Source organism: Ahaetulla prasina, chromosome 11 (assembly GCF_028640845.1).
Source record: "Ahaetulla prasina isolate Xishuangbanna chromosome 11, ASM2864084v1, whole genome shotgun sequence".
NCBI lineage: Eukaryota > Metazoa > Chordata > Lepidosauria > Squamata > Colubridae > Ahaetulla > Ahaetulla prasina.
Window position 1 is genome coordinate 8847029 of NC_080549.1, and position 17093 is coordinate 8864121.

Here is a 17093-nt window from a genome sequence, read left to right on the forward strand (position 1 = left end):
CGGCCGCTGACTGAACTGTTTTAAGTCGAGGACTACTTGTATTTATTTATCAAATTTACATATTTGAGTTTACATATCAAACGATCTAAGTGCCAAAGCCCACTGCAACTACATAGCAAAAATGGCTCTAAGAGTTGTAAACCTAATTTTGCATAGCTGCTTTCCCAAAAACTCTACACTACTAACCAGAGCATACAAAACATTTGCCAGACCTATTCTTGAATACAGCTCACCTGTCTGGAACCCATACCACATCTCTGACATCAATACAATTGAACGTGTCCAGAAATATTTTACAAGAAGAGTTCTCCATTCCTCTGAAAACAATAAAATACCTTATCCCACCAGACTCGAAATCCTGGGATTAGAAAACCTAGAACTCGACAAGACCTGTGTTTAACACACAGAATCTTCTATTGTAATGTCCTTCCTGTTAAAGACTACTTCAGCTTCAATCGCAATAATACAAGAGCAAACAATAGATTCAAACTTAATGTTAACTGCTTCAATCTTGATTGTAGAAAATATGACTTTTGTAACAGAGTTGTTAATGCTTGGAACACACTGCCTGACTCTGTGGTCTCTTGTCAAACTCCCAAAAGCTTTAACCAAAAACTGTCTACCATTGACCTCACCCCATTCCTATAAGGGTCGTGCATAAGAGCACAAAAGTGCCTACCATTCCTGTCCTATTGTTTCCTTTCATTATATCAAATTAATACAATCATTACATACTTTTGCTCATATATATGCTTATATGGTATTTTGTTGATTTATGTTGATGCTTCTGTATACTGTTGTAACAAAATAAATAAATAAAAAAATTAGGTAATGCCCATCTCACTCACAGATACCTGTGCAAAGAAAACGAGCATTTGAATCTGACTGTCTTACATTTTTGAACTGGCTTTCTTGTTGGGAGCTTGTGCATTTTTTTAAAAAAAATCCCACTTTATTCCCTATTTTAAGATCTTGCATTGTTCTTACATATGTCTCTGCAAAAGAGAGATGCTAAATATTGAATATTTCTTGTGCATTTTCAGCAGCCTACCGTGTTTCCCCGAAAATAAGACCCAATCGGGCTTTTGAGTGCATGTGCTAAAATAAGCCCTCCCCAAAAATAAGCCCTCCCAGAAAATATTTAACCGCATGTGCAGCCGGTCCCCGCCATTTCCTCTGGTGAGGGTTAGGGAGACACAGCTGGAAATCAGGTAAGACAGCAAGAGGATCTCTGTCTTGCTCCACTCACCCCAAAATAATAAGACCTCCCCAAAAATAAGGCCAAGTGCTTATTTCAGGGTTCCAAAAAATACAAGACAGGGTCTTATTTTCAGGGAAACATGGTAGCTGCATAGGAATGGAGGAGTAATTAAAAAAAAATATTTGAATTGAGATTGTTCTTTATCCTTTAAAAAAACAACAACCTGATTCCTTTTGAAACATTTAAAGAGATACTTTCTCATTTTTTTTGTATTTACATGACAGCCCAAAACCGCTCCGAAACGGACTTTTGGATCCATTACAAATGAACAGGTAATTACATACCCACGCTCAGATATTCCCTTCCCTTCCTTTTCAATTCTTTAAATATGGTCAAATAATTGTTCTATGAAAGGGACGCCGGTCATTTTTTTCTTTCAAAATGCTAAAAACGGGAAGACTGAGTGTTGAAACATGACTGAAACATTTCTATGTATTTGAAATTGTGAAGGTAAGTGCGTATTTCAATAAGTTGATGTGTATCATAGTATCTTGAAAGAATCTCCATAGTAAATTAAGTTTCGGGTTCTGCATGACATCTAATATTAGAGCTTTGCGATAGCTGCATGCACATCACTAAATGTCACCTGGAAAACCCATCATTTGACGGCTGGAGTAGGTCCTTAGTGAAAATAATTACATTTTCAGGGGATGTGAAGCATTTGTGATGTGGATGTCCTTCATCTTGACTGATTGTTGCTTCCTGTCATAGTCATCCAATTATATCTATCTATCTATCTATCTATCTATCTATCTATCTATCTATCTATCTATCTATCTATCTATCTATCTATCTATCTATCTATCTATCTATCTTTATCTCTATCTATCTATCTATCTATCTATCTATCTATCTATCTATCTATCTATCTATCTATCTTTATCTCTATCTATCTATCTATCTATCTATCTATCTATCTATCTATCTATCTATCTATCTATCTTTATCTATCTCTATATCTATCTATCTATCTATCTATCTATCTATCTATCTATCTATCTATCTATCTTCATCTATCTATCTTCTGATCACAAAGATTGCCATGCATTAGCTCAGGGGTGTCAAACTCGATTTCAGTTTGGCCAATTCGGCGTCACTCGTGTTGGGGTGCCTGTGGTAGCCTAAATGCTCCTGAGATCCGTTTTTGGCTGTGATGGGTTCCTGCAACTCTCTGCCAGTGAAAATGGAACTCAAGATGGCCGCTTGTGGCCCACCCGAGCTCTGTTTTTGCTGGCAGAGGCACCGTGGCCCGATCCTTTGCTGTTTCCAGGGCAGCCCCGCAGGCCAGATCTAAGCACCCCGCAGGCCAGATCTGCCCCCCTTCCTCCCGGCCTTGAATTTTACACCCCTGCATTAGCTGATCATTGCTATTTCAAGATTGCAGAACTCATGTTTATTAATAGCCATCAATGTCTTTTCACACCTTTGATTATTCAGGCAGTACTTTCTTCTTCTTCTTCTTCTTCTTCTTCTTCTTCTTCTTCTTCTTCTTCTTCTTCTTCTTCTTCTTCTTCTTCTTCTTCTTCTTCTCCTCCTCCTCCTCCTCCTCCTCCTCCTCCTCCTCCTCCTCCTCTTCCTCCTCCTTCTTCTTTTATGAAATCTAAATGAAATATCAGAGCAATCTTGTCTCTGATGCTGGGATATAAGTTTTGCCATCCTGCATAGAAAAGGAGGAAAAAGCAAGAAAAATCCCAGTTTAAATGATTTTTCAGGAATATATATATATTTTTTCTATTTGCCTGCTGTTATGCATGTTTGCCATTAAGCATTAACACACATTTACTGTCAAGTTTATGTATATATGTATATGTATATGTATATGTATATGTATATGTATATGTATATGTATATGTATATGTATATGTATATGTATATCAGAGGTGGGTTTCAGCAGGTTCTGACCAGTTCTGGAGAACCGGTGGCGGAAATTTTGAGTAGTTCAGAGAACCGGTAGTAAAAATTCTGACTGGCCCCACCCCCATCTATTCTCTGCCTCCCGAGTCCCAGCTGATCGGGAGGGAATGGGGATTTTGCAGTAACCTTCCCCTGGAGTGGGGTAGGAATGGAGATTTTACAGTATCCTTCCCCTGCCACGCCCACCAAGCCATGCCCACCAATCCACGCCCACAAAACCAGTAGTAAAAATTTTTGAAACCCACCACTGATGTATATGTATATGTATATGTATAAGTATATATGTATATATGTATATCTCCAGGTAGTCCTTGACTTACAACAGTTCATTTAGTGACTGTCCACAGTTACGACACTAAAAAAATGACTTATGACCATTTTTCACACTTACAACCATTGCAACATCCCCACGATCATGTGATCAAAATTCAAGGGGTCATGTGACCCCCCCCTTCTGTGACCTTCCGTGACCTTCTGACAAGCAAAGTCAATGGGGAAACCACTGACCACAACTAACTATATTAGTTGTGAACTACAATCTTAATTAAGAATCACAATGATTGACGTAACAGCCGTGGCAAAAAAAGTCATAAAATAAGGCAAAAGTCGCTCAGCAACAGAAATTTGGGGCTATGGTTTTGGTCGTAAATCAAGGACTACGTGTATATGTGTTGCCGTGCAGTAATAACAGGCACTTAAATAATTTCCCCTCGTTTTAAACTCACTTAGCAACAGAAATTTGGGGCTACGGTTTTGGTCATAAATCGAGGATTTAGACAATACGCAGGAAAGATATTTAATTGAATGGAAAAAAATGGATTGATTATTTACAAAACAGATATCAGATTAAGAGATATCAGATTGCCTTTGAATAATTAGGATGTATTATTTTATATAATGGGGAGGGGGTCAGGAAATGAAAAGACTTGGATGAGGTTAATTGGATTAGAAGGAAAAATTTTACTCTATGTTTGGTTTATGTATAACAATACCTTGTGATTGACCCGGGAAGCCGGGGTGGGGGGGGAAGGGGTTTTATGGGGGAGGGGGAAAAGGGGGGTAAAAATGTTTTTGTTTGTTAAAACTTTTTCAATAATTAATAAATAAATAAATAAATCGAGGATTCCCTCTATATGTGTTGCCGTGCATTAATATAGGCATTTAAATAATTTCCCCCTGTTTTAAACTTATTTTTCTCTCTCTCTCTTGCTTCCTCTGCAAGTATTTTGCCGAGGGCGGGGGGGAGGGGATGATTTGAATCCCAACTTTCCTGCCCTAGTCAAGAATTACACTGCTAGAATAGACGCAGGGCAAGCATCAGGCTTATACCTTTTTTTAAAGGAAAAAAAAAATTGCCGGCTCTCATCATCTGCGTTTGTTGAAAAAAGCAAAGCGGAGAACCTCTGCCTGAATTAAAAATCTCTGCGTTGTAGTTGCAGAGCTGAAGACAGACGAATCCATGCATGATTGTCAGATTGCATACAAATAAAAGGAGCGTATGGAAGCAAACTCTCCCACTTCTGTGAGGTTACTTTCTTTTCTTTTCTTCCCGATTTCGCAAGCAAAAGAAAACAAAACACCGCCAGTCATAACTCGGGAGCTTTGCAAGCAAATAATAATATATATATTTTTTTAAACAAAAAACAAAAAACCTCACACACGAAGGGAAAAAAGTATGCCTACAATTCTCCAACTATTTACTGTAGAGTACAAGTCTACATTAGGGACATGCGGTGGCTCAGTGGCTAAGACGCTGAGGTTGTCGATGAGAAAGGTCGGCAGTTTGGCAGTTCGAATCCCTAGCGCCGCGTAACAGAGTGAGCTCCCGTTACTAGTCCCAACTTCTGCCAACCTAGCAGTTCGAAAGCATGTAAAATATGCAAGTGGAAAAATAGGGACCACCTTTGGTGGGAAGGTCACAGCGTTCTGTGCCTATGTATTTAAAGGTAAAGGTTCCCCTCGCACATATGTGCTAGTCGTTCCCGACTCTAGAGGGCAGTGCTCATCTCCGTTTCAAAGCTGAAGAGCCAGCTCTGTCCGAAGATGTCTCCATGGTCATGTGGCAGGCAAAGGTGGTCCCTATTTTTCTGCTTGCATTTTTTACGTGCTTTCGAACTGCTAGGTTGGCCAAAGCCTATGTATTTAGGATGGGGGAAATTGTGGCAGTGGGAAAGGGATCTCAGTTGCCTTAAGCCTCGACATGTAAAAATATCCAATGATTTTTGTTATACTGTAGACTGGGGTCCCCAGTCCCCAGTTTGTGGACCAGCACTGGTCCGTGGCTTGCCAGCAACCAGGCCACGCAAATAAGCAAAGTCCCATTCCATGATATGCAGGCACCACGCAAAACCACGTCCCCATGTAGTCTGTGAAAAAAACTCTTCATGGAACCAATCCCTGGTGCCCAAAAGCTTTGAGGCCTCTGCTATAGGCTGCAAAACCCCATCTGTGGTAGCCCCATCTGTGGTATGCAGGCAGCATGTAAAACCACGCCCCCTCCGATACATGGGAAAAAACTTTCTCCACGGAACCGATCATTAGTGCTCAAAAGGTGGGAGGAGGGGCAGTGGTGGCTTCGCTACCAGTTAGGGACTCTGTGTGCGTGGCGCTTCTGCGCATGCACAGGGTGTCCATGGTGACGTCCGGGTGTGTGTGTGGAGCCTCCCGCCACTACCGCTTCTCCCGAACCAGTGCGAACCGGTAGAAACCCACTGTCGTGTCCCACTCCTCCACTGATGGCCGGGTCGGGGAAGTCTGTATCAGGCGTGCCTCTGCAGCTCTGCCAAAGTCCTAGCAAAGTTCTCAAGGCAGGCAGGAGACCAGGAAGTGACTTCAGCAATCCAAGGTAGACTTTGCCTGACTCAGAGAATGCCAGAAGGCAGATCCTTTATATAGGCCATGGGATGTGGCTCCATGACTCAGCACTTATCCAGGCCTGCCCCTCCCTTCCTTTTGCTGACGCCACCTATAAATTCTCCTGAAGCGAGGATCTCTCCAAGCTCCAGCTGTTGGTAATTGACATTCCTCAAGCTCACATGATGTGGGGGAGGGGGAGGGGTCTAGTTGCTCCATTTGCCTGGGCATGGATCCAGGGCTGGGGGCTGGAGGCACGTCAGGCCCTTCTTCGTGCTCGGCCTGTCTGGGCATGGTGCCAGGGCTGGGGCCTGGAGGCATGCCAGGACATTCCTCAGCGTTCGGAAGGAGATAAGAGGGGCCCGGCTGCGGGGAAAGCGAGCGAGACACAACACCCACCACTGGGGGCATGGGAGGGCGGCTCTGTTGTAGACTACAAAACCTTGGGCCTCTCTCGTCTGGATTTGCGTTAAAACCCGGACCCGACAGCCAGGAAGAGCGAAGCAAGAATGAGATTGCCCTCCGATCCTTCTTTCCGTGTTTTCACCTCCGTCCTTGGCGATTCTCCATTATCACTCTCTCCTTTGTTTGTGGTGGCGGTGTTCCTTTTGGGGCCCGTCAGCATCATTTTCCATCGTTCACAGAGATGCTATTGATGAATACTAATCACTTCTTTCTCCTTAAGGGAAAAGTCTTTGCTAGGGGTTTTTTTTCTTCTTTTTTTCTCTTCCCTCTCTCCTTTCCTTTAAAAGGGGGAAAAGAAAAGAAAAAATGACGAGAGCGATTCCACCTTCCCAGGTTGATACTCCCATCTGGAAGTGAAAACCTTTATTCCCCATTCATTCTACCCAAACGTTATTTTTGTATATTACTGTGCATGCAGAATTTATTTCTATTCCTACGTATTGATTTTAGTGTGACGAGAGACACACACACACACACACCCGCCATGACTCACAAGACCTACATCTGGTTCCTTATCACTCATCATACATTTATAACAATTGCATTATTTGTAATATCTGGAATGCTGATTTTTTTACCGCGGCCATGAACGGCATGCAGATTTTAAAAACAAAAAAAAACCTAGAGCTGCTGAACAGTTTTTATTTTGATTTGCTTGCAACAGTCAGTTGCAATTTTTGGCCATTTCTGTTCCACACCAAAAGGTTCCTGGCAATTCGCCCTTTTTAAAAAAAAATTAAAATAAAATAGGGCAACCCACAAATATGGCAAATATTTAATGATAAAGAATATTCAATGACTGGAGGAATCACATTCAGAAAATAGCTGGCAGTCAGATGATAGATATGCAAAGCAGCTGTACTGTGTGACTGAGGACAGCTGTATTGCCTGGAGTCTCATAGTCAGCCATCCACAAGTTCTTCCAAACTTAAAGATGTGTCACGTCATTAGGCTTTTTGGAGTTGGAGAAGAGTTAGGGGCCATTTAAAAAGTTGGAAAAGTGCTGTAGAAGCTGCTTTGGGGGTGGGGGGCCGAGAACGTTTCAAACTCCCATTGAAAGCTTAAGGACACGATTAAAAAAAGGTTCAAAAGATTAAAACCTCCCTCAAGTCAAGCTTGACTCTCGGTGAACTTATGGACCTGACTTGGAGGTAGTTTTTTTCTTTCTTTCTTTCTTTCTTGGCAAGGCTACAAAATTATTGCTTTTGTTCTTCTCAGCTTGCTTGTCTTAGCCTACAGCCTTGGTATCTTCTTGGGCAGGCAGTCATCCAAAAAGAGCTTGTGTCTGATTCTGCTTAGCGTTTTTTTTTTATAGCATCAGCCAAGTTGAGTTCGGTTTTTGCCACTTGCTATAACCAGCTGGGCTGGCTTGGAGGCCACTTGGGGTGCATTGAATCCTGGGCTAACATTTTGTTAGCTTTTTGTTATATGTGGATGAAGATAAAGCTTTTAGATAAAAAGGGAGATCCATTCCAGAAAACTCCCACGGAGAGATAGATAGATAGATAGATAGATAGATAGATAGATAGATAGATAGATAGATAGATAGATAGACAGACAGACAGACAGACAGACAGACACACAAACACACACACAAACACATACACTCACACATACAGTAGTGGCCAAAATTGTGGAAACCCTTTTGGGAAAAGTGTAGTTTTGAGTTTTAATGACTAATAACATCACTTTTTTGGGAGGGAGTTTCAAGATAATGTTAATGTTGCTGGAACGGCCTAAGAATAGTCTAGACCTTAACTCAATTGAAAATCTATGGAGCCACTAAAGAAACTTGTTAGTCAGAAGCGACCCAGCAATAAAACCCAGTTAATAGAAGCAATCCTTCAATCTTGGTTTCACATTATAACAGCTGCAGAACTAAAAGGCTTGGTTCACTGCATGGGAAGACATTATAAGGCCGTAATCCAGTGGTGGGATTCAAATAATTTAACAACTGGTTCTCTGCCCTAATGATTTTTTCCAACAACCAGTTTCCCCAACTGCTCAGAAAGTTAACAACCGGTTCTCCCGAAGTGGTGCGAACTGGCTGAATCCCACCACTGCCGTAATCCATGCTAAAGGTTACCCAACTAAGTATTAACTGACATGGTGATCATTTCTCGTTTTTTCTATGGTGATAATTTTTGTCTATCTCATTTTTTCCAAGTTTCACTTTTCTCCTTTATAGTGTAACTGCTATTCTAATAGCAAATCCTTCATAAAAGTTATTACATTACATTCTTGATTAAATTATCTTTCCAATGATGTATAATTTTATGGTACTACTCCAAAAAAAAAAAAAAGTGGTGTTATTAGCTAGTTTTAAAAAGTACACTTTTCCCAAAAGGTTTCCACAATTTTGTCCACTACTGTATACACACTGTTTAAATGAGGTGGCCATTGTTCTTTTGTTATGGTATAATGTTTCCATAAGGTAAAGGTAAAGGTTCCCCTCACACATACGTGCTAGTCGTTGCCGACTCTAGGGGACAGTGTTCATCTCCGTTTCAAAGCCGAAGAGCCAGTGCTGTCCAAAGATGTCTCCGTGGTTATGTGGCCGGCATGACTCAATGGCAAAGGCGCACGGAATACTGTTACCTTCCCATCAAAGGTGGTCCCTATTTTTTCTACTTGCATTTTTTATGTGCTTTCAAACTGCTAGGTTGGCAGAAGCCGGAACAAGTAGCGGGAGCTCACTCCGTTACACGGCAGCACTAGGGATTTGAACCGCTGAGCTGCCGATCTTTCGATCGACAAGCTCAACGTCCCAGCCTCTGAGCCACCGCGTCCCAATGTTTCCATTGTTCTTGTTAAATACCACTATTTCTTCTTTAGCAAAGATGGTAGTTAAATGTCCAAGGTGTAAACAGGAAGAACCCATCACTCAAAAGATATGTAGTTCATGCTTGGTGACATGATAGACATAGCTTATGGTTAGTTGTGAACATGATTGATGCAAACAGCTGTCTCGTTTAATGCTTTCCGACTTAAAGCTACCACCAGTGAAAGAAACAAAGCCAAGGAAAGAGCTGATTATTTTAACGTCAGTCCTTGGTTAGTGAGGATAGTAATCAGGGTTTGTTGATGCAGTAAGTCTTTAAAAAGTCTACAGCAGATGTTGGATGTATCGCGTTTTTCATCTTTAATTAACCACTCAACGTCACTGTACTGAGATGGGTAACTCCATAAATTTCAATAAATAAATAAATGTTTGTTGATAAGCCCACGAGATAATGGGAAGGAACTAGTTGGCATATAGGAAACCACAAGCTATGCTTGTCATGTTATCAACATATGTGCAGCGATGAATGCAGATTCATACGGTTTAGCATTTCCACCAAATACTGTCATAAAAAGAAGTCTGTCTGAATTGCTTTCTCCTTCCTACCCCCTCTTAATGATTATAGTTCAAAGAAGTGGTTCTCAGCCTTTACTTTACCACGGAGCTCCTTTACTTACCTTTTGTGGCGCTGACCATGTCCGCAGACCACCAAAACTTACAGGAACTCAAGATTTAAATCATAGCATTTCTTCAAGCCTTCTCAGACCCCCTGTGATGACATTGTAGCCCCCCCAGAGGTCCGTAGACCACAGGTTGAGAACCGCTGGTTTTTCTGTACCTTATTTTCAGAATTGTCTATATCCAGCAGACCAGGGGTCCCCAACCTATGGGCATGGCCCACTACCGATCCATGGCCTATTCACAACTGGGCCATGTGAATGGCTGGCTGGTGTTTGTGCGTGCACGCACACAATCCCACCCACGTGAGCATCACAGGGCCTCATGGCCCCACTTGCATGAGCGATGGATGCGTGCACACACACGAACGTTCCTGCTCCTCCCACAAAACCAATAGTGAAATGTAAAAAAATGAAATGTGGGAGTTACTGCTCCTCCCACAAAACCGGTTCTGTGGGCGTGGCTTGGTGGGAGGGTAATGTGACTGGGTGGGCGTGGCCAAGTTTTTTTTTCTTTTACTTTTAAAAGCATTTTTTCTACAACCATTTCGGCTGAAGAGGTTGTAAAAATGCTTTTAAAAGGCTCTGACGATCAGGCAACTCAGCTGGGATCGTCAGAGCCTTTTAAAAGCATTTTTTTACAACCTGTTCTGATGAAGAGGTTGTAGAAAAAATACTTTTAAGAGGCTCTGACGATTCCAGCTGAACCATGTGATTATCAGAGCCTTTTTTTTACTTTTAAAAACATTTTTTCTACAACCTCTTTGGCCGAAGAGGTTGTAAAAAATGCTTTTAAAAGGCTCTGATGATCAGGCAACTCAGCTGGGATCGTCAGAGCCTTTTAAAAGCATTTTTTTACGAACTCTTTGGGTGAAGAGGTTGTAGAAAAAATACTTTTAAGAGGCTTTGACAATTCCAGCTGAGCCACGCAATCATCAGAGCCTTTTTTTAACTTTTAAAAGCATTTTTTTCAGCTGAAGAAAAAATGCTTTTAAAAGTTAAAAAAAAACAAAACCCTCTGATGATCTTGCAACTCAGCTGGGCTTGTGGGGAGGGCAGGGATTTTTGCTACCGGTTCTCCGAACCACCCACTGCCATTGCTACCAGATCAGGCGATTCGGCCCGAACCGGGAGCATTTCACCCCTGCACAAAACCATCCCCTCCCCCCCGCCCCGCTTTGGGCCATCAACCCAGAAAGGTAGGGGAACTGTGCAGTAGACAATTATCTTATGGATATTTTTTAACCAGAAACACCCTATTAGTTATTATTGCCATTTTTGTAAGCATGTTGGCTCTCAATTTATCACCACTTCCTATGATTTTGAAAACTCTGGATGGTCCTTTAGAAAAGTTACTGACAAATGTCAGTCCATTAGATGATAGGGGCTTATGTATGAGCTTCCTGTTTCCCATGGCATTCCTAAGAGGGATAAACATAGAACTTCAAGCCCAAATATGACTCATGAATGAATACCAGGTCATTCTTTAAATAACTGATGTCAAATTATCCTTGAATATTTTGAAAGCTAAGAATATATTGAATTCAAAGCATAACAGGCTATAATTACACGTAGGATCAATTCATAGTCCTAGTTTACTAAAGAAGATGACCCATGGAATTAAGATGGATTTGTTTCCAAGTCTTTAGACTTGCATCTTCTTTGGCATTACCCCAAAGCATAAACATATGTGTGGGAAATTCAGATTGATATCGTTCAGAAAAAAGAGAGAGCATATTGTATATATAACAGATCTACGCAGTAATAATATAACCCCTTCTCTCTTTCTGTGGCTTCTAGGGTCAAAATGTATTTGGACTTGATATAATTGAAACACCCGAAGGAGACAAGTGGCCCCAGTTGATAGTGCAACAAATTCTTGACAGGGAGCAGAAGGACACCTATGTGATGAAGATTAAAGTGGAGGATGGCGGAAACCCTCCGAGATCCAGCACGGCCATTCTCCAAGTCACCGTCACTGATGTGAATGACAACCGTCCGGTCTTCAAGGAGAATGACATTGAAGTCAGCGTTCCTGAAAATGCACCTGTGGGCACCTCCGTTTCTCAACTTCATGCCACCGATGCTGACTTGGGATCCAATGCCCAGATTCACTTTTATTTTAGCAGCCAGATCTCCAGTTTGGCCAAAAGGCTATTTGCCATTGATAACATTACTGGCCTTATCACTGTCAAGGAGCCCTTGGACCGGGAGGAATCCCCAGTACACAAATTAACCATTTTGGCAAGTGACGGCAGCTCCACACCCTCCAGAGCTACCGTAACAGTGAATGTCACAGACATTAACGATAACATCCCCTCCATAGACACGAGGTACATTATCAATCCAGTCAACGGGACTGTGTTACTGTCCGAGAAAGCACCACTCAACACTAAGATTGCCCTGATAACTGTAATGGATAAGGATGCTGATCTTAACGGCAAAGTTACTTGCTTCACGGACCATGATGTCCCGTTCAGGTTAAAGCCGGTGTTTGATAATCAGTTTCTCCTGGAAACAGCCACCTTCTTAGACTACGAGGCCACCAGAGAGTACGCCATCAAAATAGTGGCTTCGGATTCAGGAAAGCCACCCTTGAACCAATCTGCGATGCTACTGATCAAAATCAAAGATGAAAATGACAACGCTCCAGTGTTCACGCAACCCGTGATCGGGCTCTCCATTCCTGAGAATAATGCCCCTGGAACCCAGCTGACCAAGATAAGCGCTACCGATGCTGACAGTGGTCGCAATGCTGAAATCAGCTACATGCTGGGATTGGATGCTCCTCCCATTTTCAACCTGGATCGCCGTACAGGCATTCTGACAGCTGTGAGGAAACTGGATAGAGAAAAACAAGATCGCTATTCATTCACAGTGCTGGCCAAAGATAACGGCATGCCACCTTTGCAAACCAATGCAACCGTGACTGTTTCTGTTTTGGACCAAAATGACAACAGCCCTGCCTTCACACACAACGAGTACAACTTCTATGTGCCGGAAAATCTACCCATGTATGGCACCGTTGGGCTGATCACTGTAACAGACGCGGACTCTGGAGAAAATGCAATAGTGACCTTGTCTATATTAAATGGCAAAGATAATTTCATTATCGATCCTCTCACTGGAGTCATAAGGCCGAATATTACTTTTGACAGGGAGCAGCAAGGATCTTATACTTTTCAGGTGAAAGCAGTGGACGGGGGCAGGCTACCACGCACCTCCACGGCTAAAGTGACTATCAACGTTGTCGACGTGAACGACAACAGGCCTGTTTTTGTCATTCCTTCCACCAACTACTCCTATGACTTGGTTCCGATGTCCGCCAGTCCGGGCTCCGTAGTGACAAAAGTGTTTGCTGTGGACAACGATACTGGGATGAACGCTGAGCTGCGTTACAGCATTATCGGTGGGAATTCGCGAGGGTTGTTTACGATTGATCAGTTAACGGGCAACGTCACTCTGAAGGAGAAAGTCATCTCAGCAGATCATGGATTGCACAGACTGGTAATCAAAGTCAATGATTTAGGGCAGCCTGAATCTTTATACACCATAGCATTAGTGCATCTATTTGTGAACGAAACAGTCACCAACGGATCCTATGTCCAAGAGTTGGTGCGCCGAAACATGGAAACACCGGTTGGCCAAAACGTTGGGGATGGAGACATTACCCCACAAACCAATGACTATGTCAAAATCATCATTGCCATTATCGCAGGCACCATGACAGTGATACTGGTCATTTTTGTGACAGCTCTGGTCCGTTGTCGGCAAACTCCTAGACACAAAGTGGTCCAGAAAAGCAAACAGAGTGGCGAGTGGGTTTCTCCAAATCAAGAAAACCGTCAGATCAAGAAGAAGAAGAAAAAGAAGAAGCGGTCTCCCAAAAGTCTCCTTCTAAACTTTGTGACCATTGAAGAATCTAAGCCTGATGACCCTGGCCATGAACACATCAATGGCACCTTGGACATCCCTGTAGAGCTAGAAGAACAGACTATGGGAAAATATAACTGGGCCACTACACCAACTACGTTTAAACCAGACAGTCCAGATTTAGCAAAGCACTACAAGTCTGCCACTCCGCAGCCCACGTTTCAGATTAAACCTGAGACTCCAGTACCACCGAAGAAACATCATGTCATACAGGAACTGCCTCTGGATAACACATTTGTGGTGGGTTGTGATTCCCTCTCCAAGTGTTCTTCCAGTAGCTCGGACCCATACAGTGTCTCCGAATGCAGCTGTCAAGGAGGGTTCAAGGCTCCTGGCTCTGTGCACACCAGACAGGTAAGAACAACTTTTGTTTTACCTTTTTTTCTTTGCTTTGTCACCCTCCCTCCTTTCTGATTTAGTCTTTTCCTTGTGTTACATTCTGCACTTAGAATGTGGATAAATGATAGATAATGATAGATAGATAGATAGATAGATAGATAGATAGATAGATAGATAGATAGATAGATAGATAGATAGACAGACAGAGATAGATAGATAGATAGATAGATAGATAGATAGATAGATAGATAGATAGATAGATAGATAGATAGATAGATAGATACCGTGTTTCCCCAAAAATAAACCTGGGTCTTATATTAATTTTTGCTCCAAAAGACGCATTAGGGCTTATTTTCTGGTTAGGTCTTATTTTTGGGGAAATACGGTACAAAATGCACCCATCTGGCTGACACTCTTAACTGGGGCTGATTTTGGGGGTAGGGCTTATATTACGAGCATCCTGAAAAATCATGCAAGGACTTAGTTTCCGGTTGGGTCTAATTTTCGGGGAAACAGGATAGATAGATAGATAGATAGATAGATAGATAGATAGATAGATAGATAGATAGATAGATAGATAGATAGATAGATAGATAGGTAGATGAGAAGTAAATAGTTTATGATTCATCAGTACTAAAAGGAAGAAATGTAGTGACTTTTAGCTACAAAGAAAATGTGATCGCTGAATGTGTGTGTTAGGGGGTAACTCTTGTCTGCAGATGGCAGTGTGGCACTTCTTCCTTTGCATGCGTAAGAGCAGATCTGCAAAACAAAAGAGAGGTTACAGTTTAGTCCAGCTAGCAAGATATGCTTGGAAATTTAAGAAATATGGACTAGGTGGAACCCATTAAAGCTCTGCAGGATCTCATAAATTGTTCTTAATGCTAAATGGAGTCTGGAATTGCCAATTCATTTCATTGACTTGGATCGGTTCCTCAAAGTTTCTCAGAAGCAAACCTACTTTTATTTCCCCCTTCCCCGCATTATAACTCTTACGGAGTTGAGTGTCACTTGCAAGAATAGACATTTACGCTGCTGTCTAGATCCCTAAAAACTAGGTGCCTAACATCAATGGAAAGAAACAACCCTAAAATTAATCTTGAGTGGGGTAATCACAAATCCAGCTTTTGGAAACGGGGAGCACAGCTGTCCACTCCTACTCTTGTCTACAAATGGGTTAAATTGCAGCTCTGATTTACAAGAAGGCAAAGACATTGCTTTATAATAATGCAATAGAAGCACAGCTCTGTCATTGCAGTAAGCGAAACTGGGTTAAAAACATTCAGATATGAACACAGATGCTCCGGTCAACTGGAAGGAGATCGTTACTTTTAAAAGAGTCAGAATCTCATTTTTATAAGGTATAAAATTTGTTACTGGGGATTGCAATTTGGTCCTTCCTGGGTGGAGGGACATATTTCTTACCTAAAACTGCTCCAGCTAAGAATTTAAGTTTTTTTTTGAATTTTGCTTCCCGATCCGCTTGCTTAGTTCTATCCAATCGGCAAGGTACCAAATGTTGAAGGAAGTTACAATGATGGTCTTCTGAACCTTTAAGAATAGGATGGGTGTACTTTCACACAACTGAAGTTATAATCTCAGGACCAAAGTAATGTTATAAGAGTGGCCAGTTTGTGTTTGTATTTGTAATGCAAATGGCCACAAACCAGCATTCTAACCCTAGGGCTAAAATTTGCCTTGTGCTATATAGAGAGTAGGCATCAACATTTAATATCTCCTATAATTTGGCAACCAGGAAAATCCTAGCCCTGTATATTTTATATCGTTGTGCTGTACATTCTAGTTCTCGGTAGCAAAAATATACTCTATAAACTCCCCCTGTTTTGTTTTGTTTTTTTAAAAATCATGCTTCTCTTACACATATTTTTCACCATTCTTGACTGTTGCATTTTCCAGTAAAGCTACAACAATTGAACCAGGAACTTTTAGATTGATTCCATTTTTTTTCTTTCTTTCTATCCTTTCTCTGTGCACAATCCCCCTTTTTCCCCGGGCTTTATGTCTCAATAGAAGTAGTCTAAAAAATTCACAAGAGGATGAAGCACTGTCATGTCGGTGGTAATAACTTCACTTGTAAAGACATACGTTTTTCCCAGGTTCCTTGACTTTAGAGAAGTTCAATAAAAACCAAAGGTTCAGAGAAGGGATCCCTTGGGGGTGTGTGGTATTTTATAATGATGTGAAAATTGTATTTACCAAACTTTGAACCTACTGTACTTCGTACAGCGGAGTGTAATGCAATAGGCTGACTTACGATAAGTTAAAGTAGATCTCTGGGGACATATATGTAGAATGAACTCATATTGGAGTTGTGGTTTGTTAGGAAAAAAAGGAATTTATTTCACTGGTCATTGCTTTTCCCCATGAATTCTGGGAATGCGAACTATGCAGCAACTACGTTTTTTTCAAAACATCCTAGGACCCAAAGTGGCACACGAAGCCATGTCGCCCGGCACACACGGCCTTGCCTGTTTGTCTTCTGGGTTTCTGGCACGCATGCGCACGCGACGATCAGCAGTCCTTCCCGCGCACAGCAGTGCCAAAAAAAGGTGTGCGCATGCACGCCGCCCAGCTGATTGTCGGGTGCTCATGTGTGCCAGAACTCAGAAGTTTAGCTTTTCCGGAGTGGGGCCCCGATGAGCACTCACATGAGTGACATTTCCGCACAACCTTTTTGGCACTCGGTGCCGAAAAGGTTCAGCATCACTGTCGTAGGAGGAGAAGTAACGGGTCTTAAAGTTCGTGGTATACCTAAATATCCTGTTAGGGCAGTTTCCTTTTAATAATTGTTCTGTTGAGTGTAAACTTCTGAATCCCCTGTGAATGTTCAGTGCTATCTTTTAGCGAT

At 41.9% G+C, this 17093-nt stretch overlaps 1 protein-coding gene across 2 annotated transcripts in view; it reads left to right on the forward strand.

Annotated features, from left to right (window-relative positions):
* Positions 1 to 17093, forward strand: part of PCDH11X (protocadherin 11 X-linked) — a 785021-nt gene that overhangs the window by 176092 nt on the left and 591836 nt on the right. For both annotated transcript variants that reach the window (XM_058197152.1, XM_058197151.1), the window contains exons 3-4: positions 1486 to 1533; positions 11753 to 14239. In XM_058197152.1, coding sequence (XP_058053135.1) covers positions 1486 to 1533; positions 11753 to 14239 — 2535 coding nt within the window. The remainder of the gene's footprint in view (positions 1 to 1485; positions 1534 to 11752; positions 14240 to 17093) is intronic.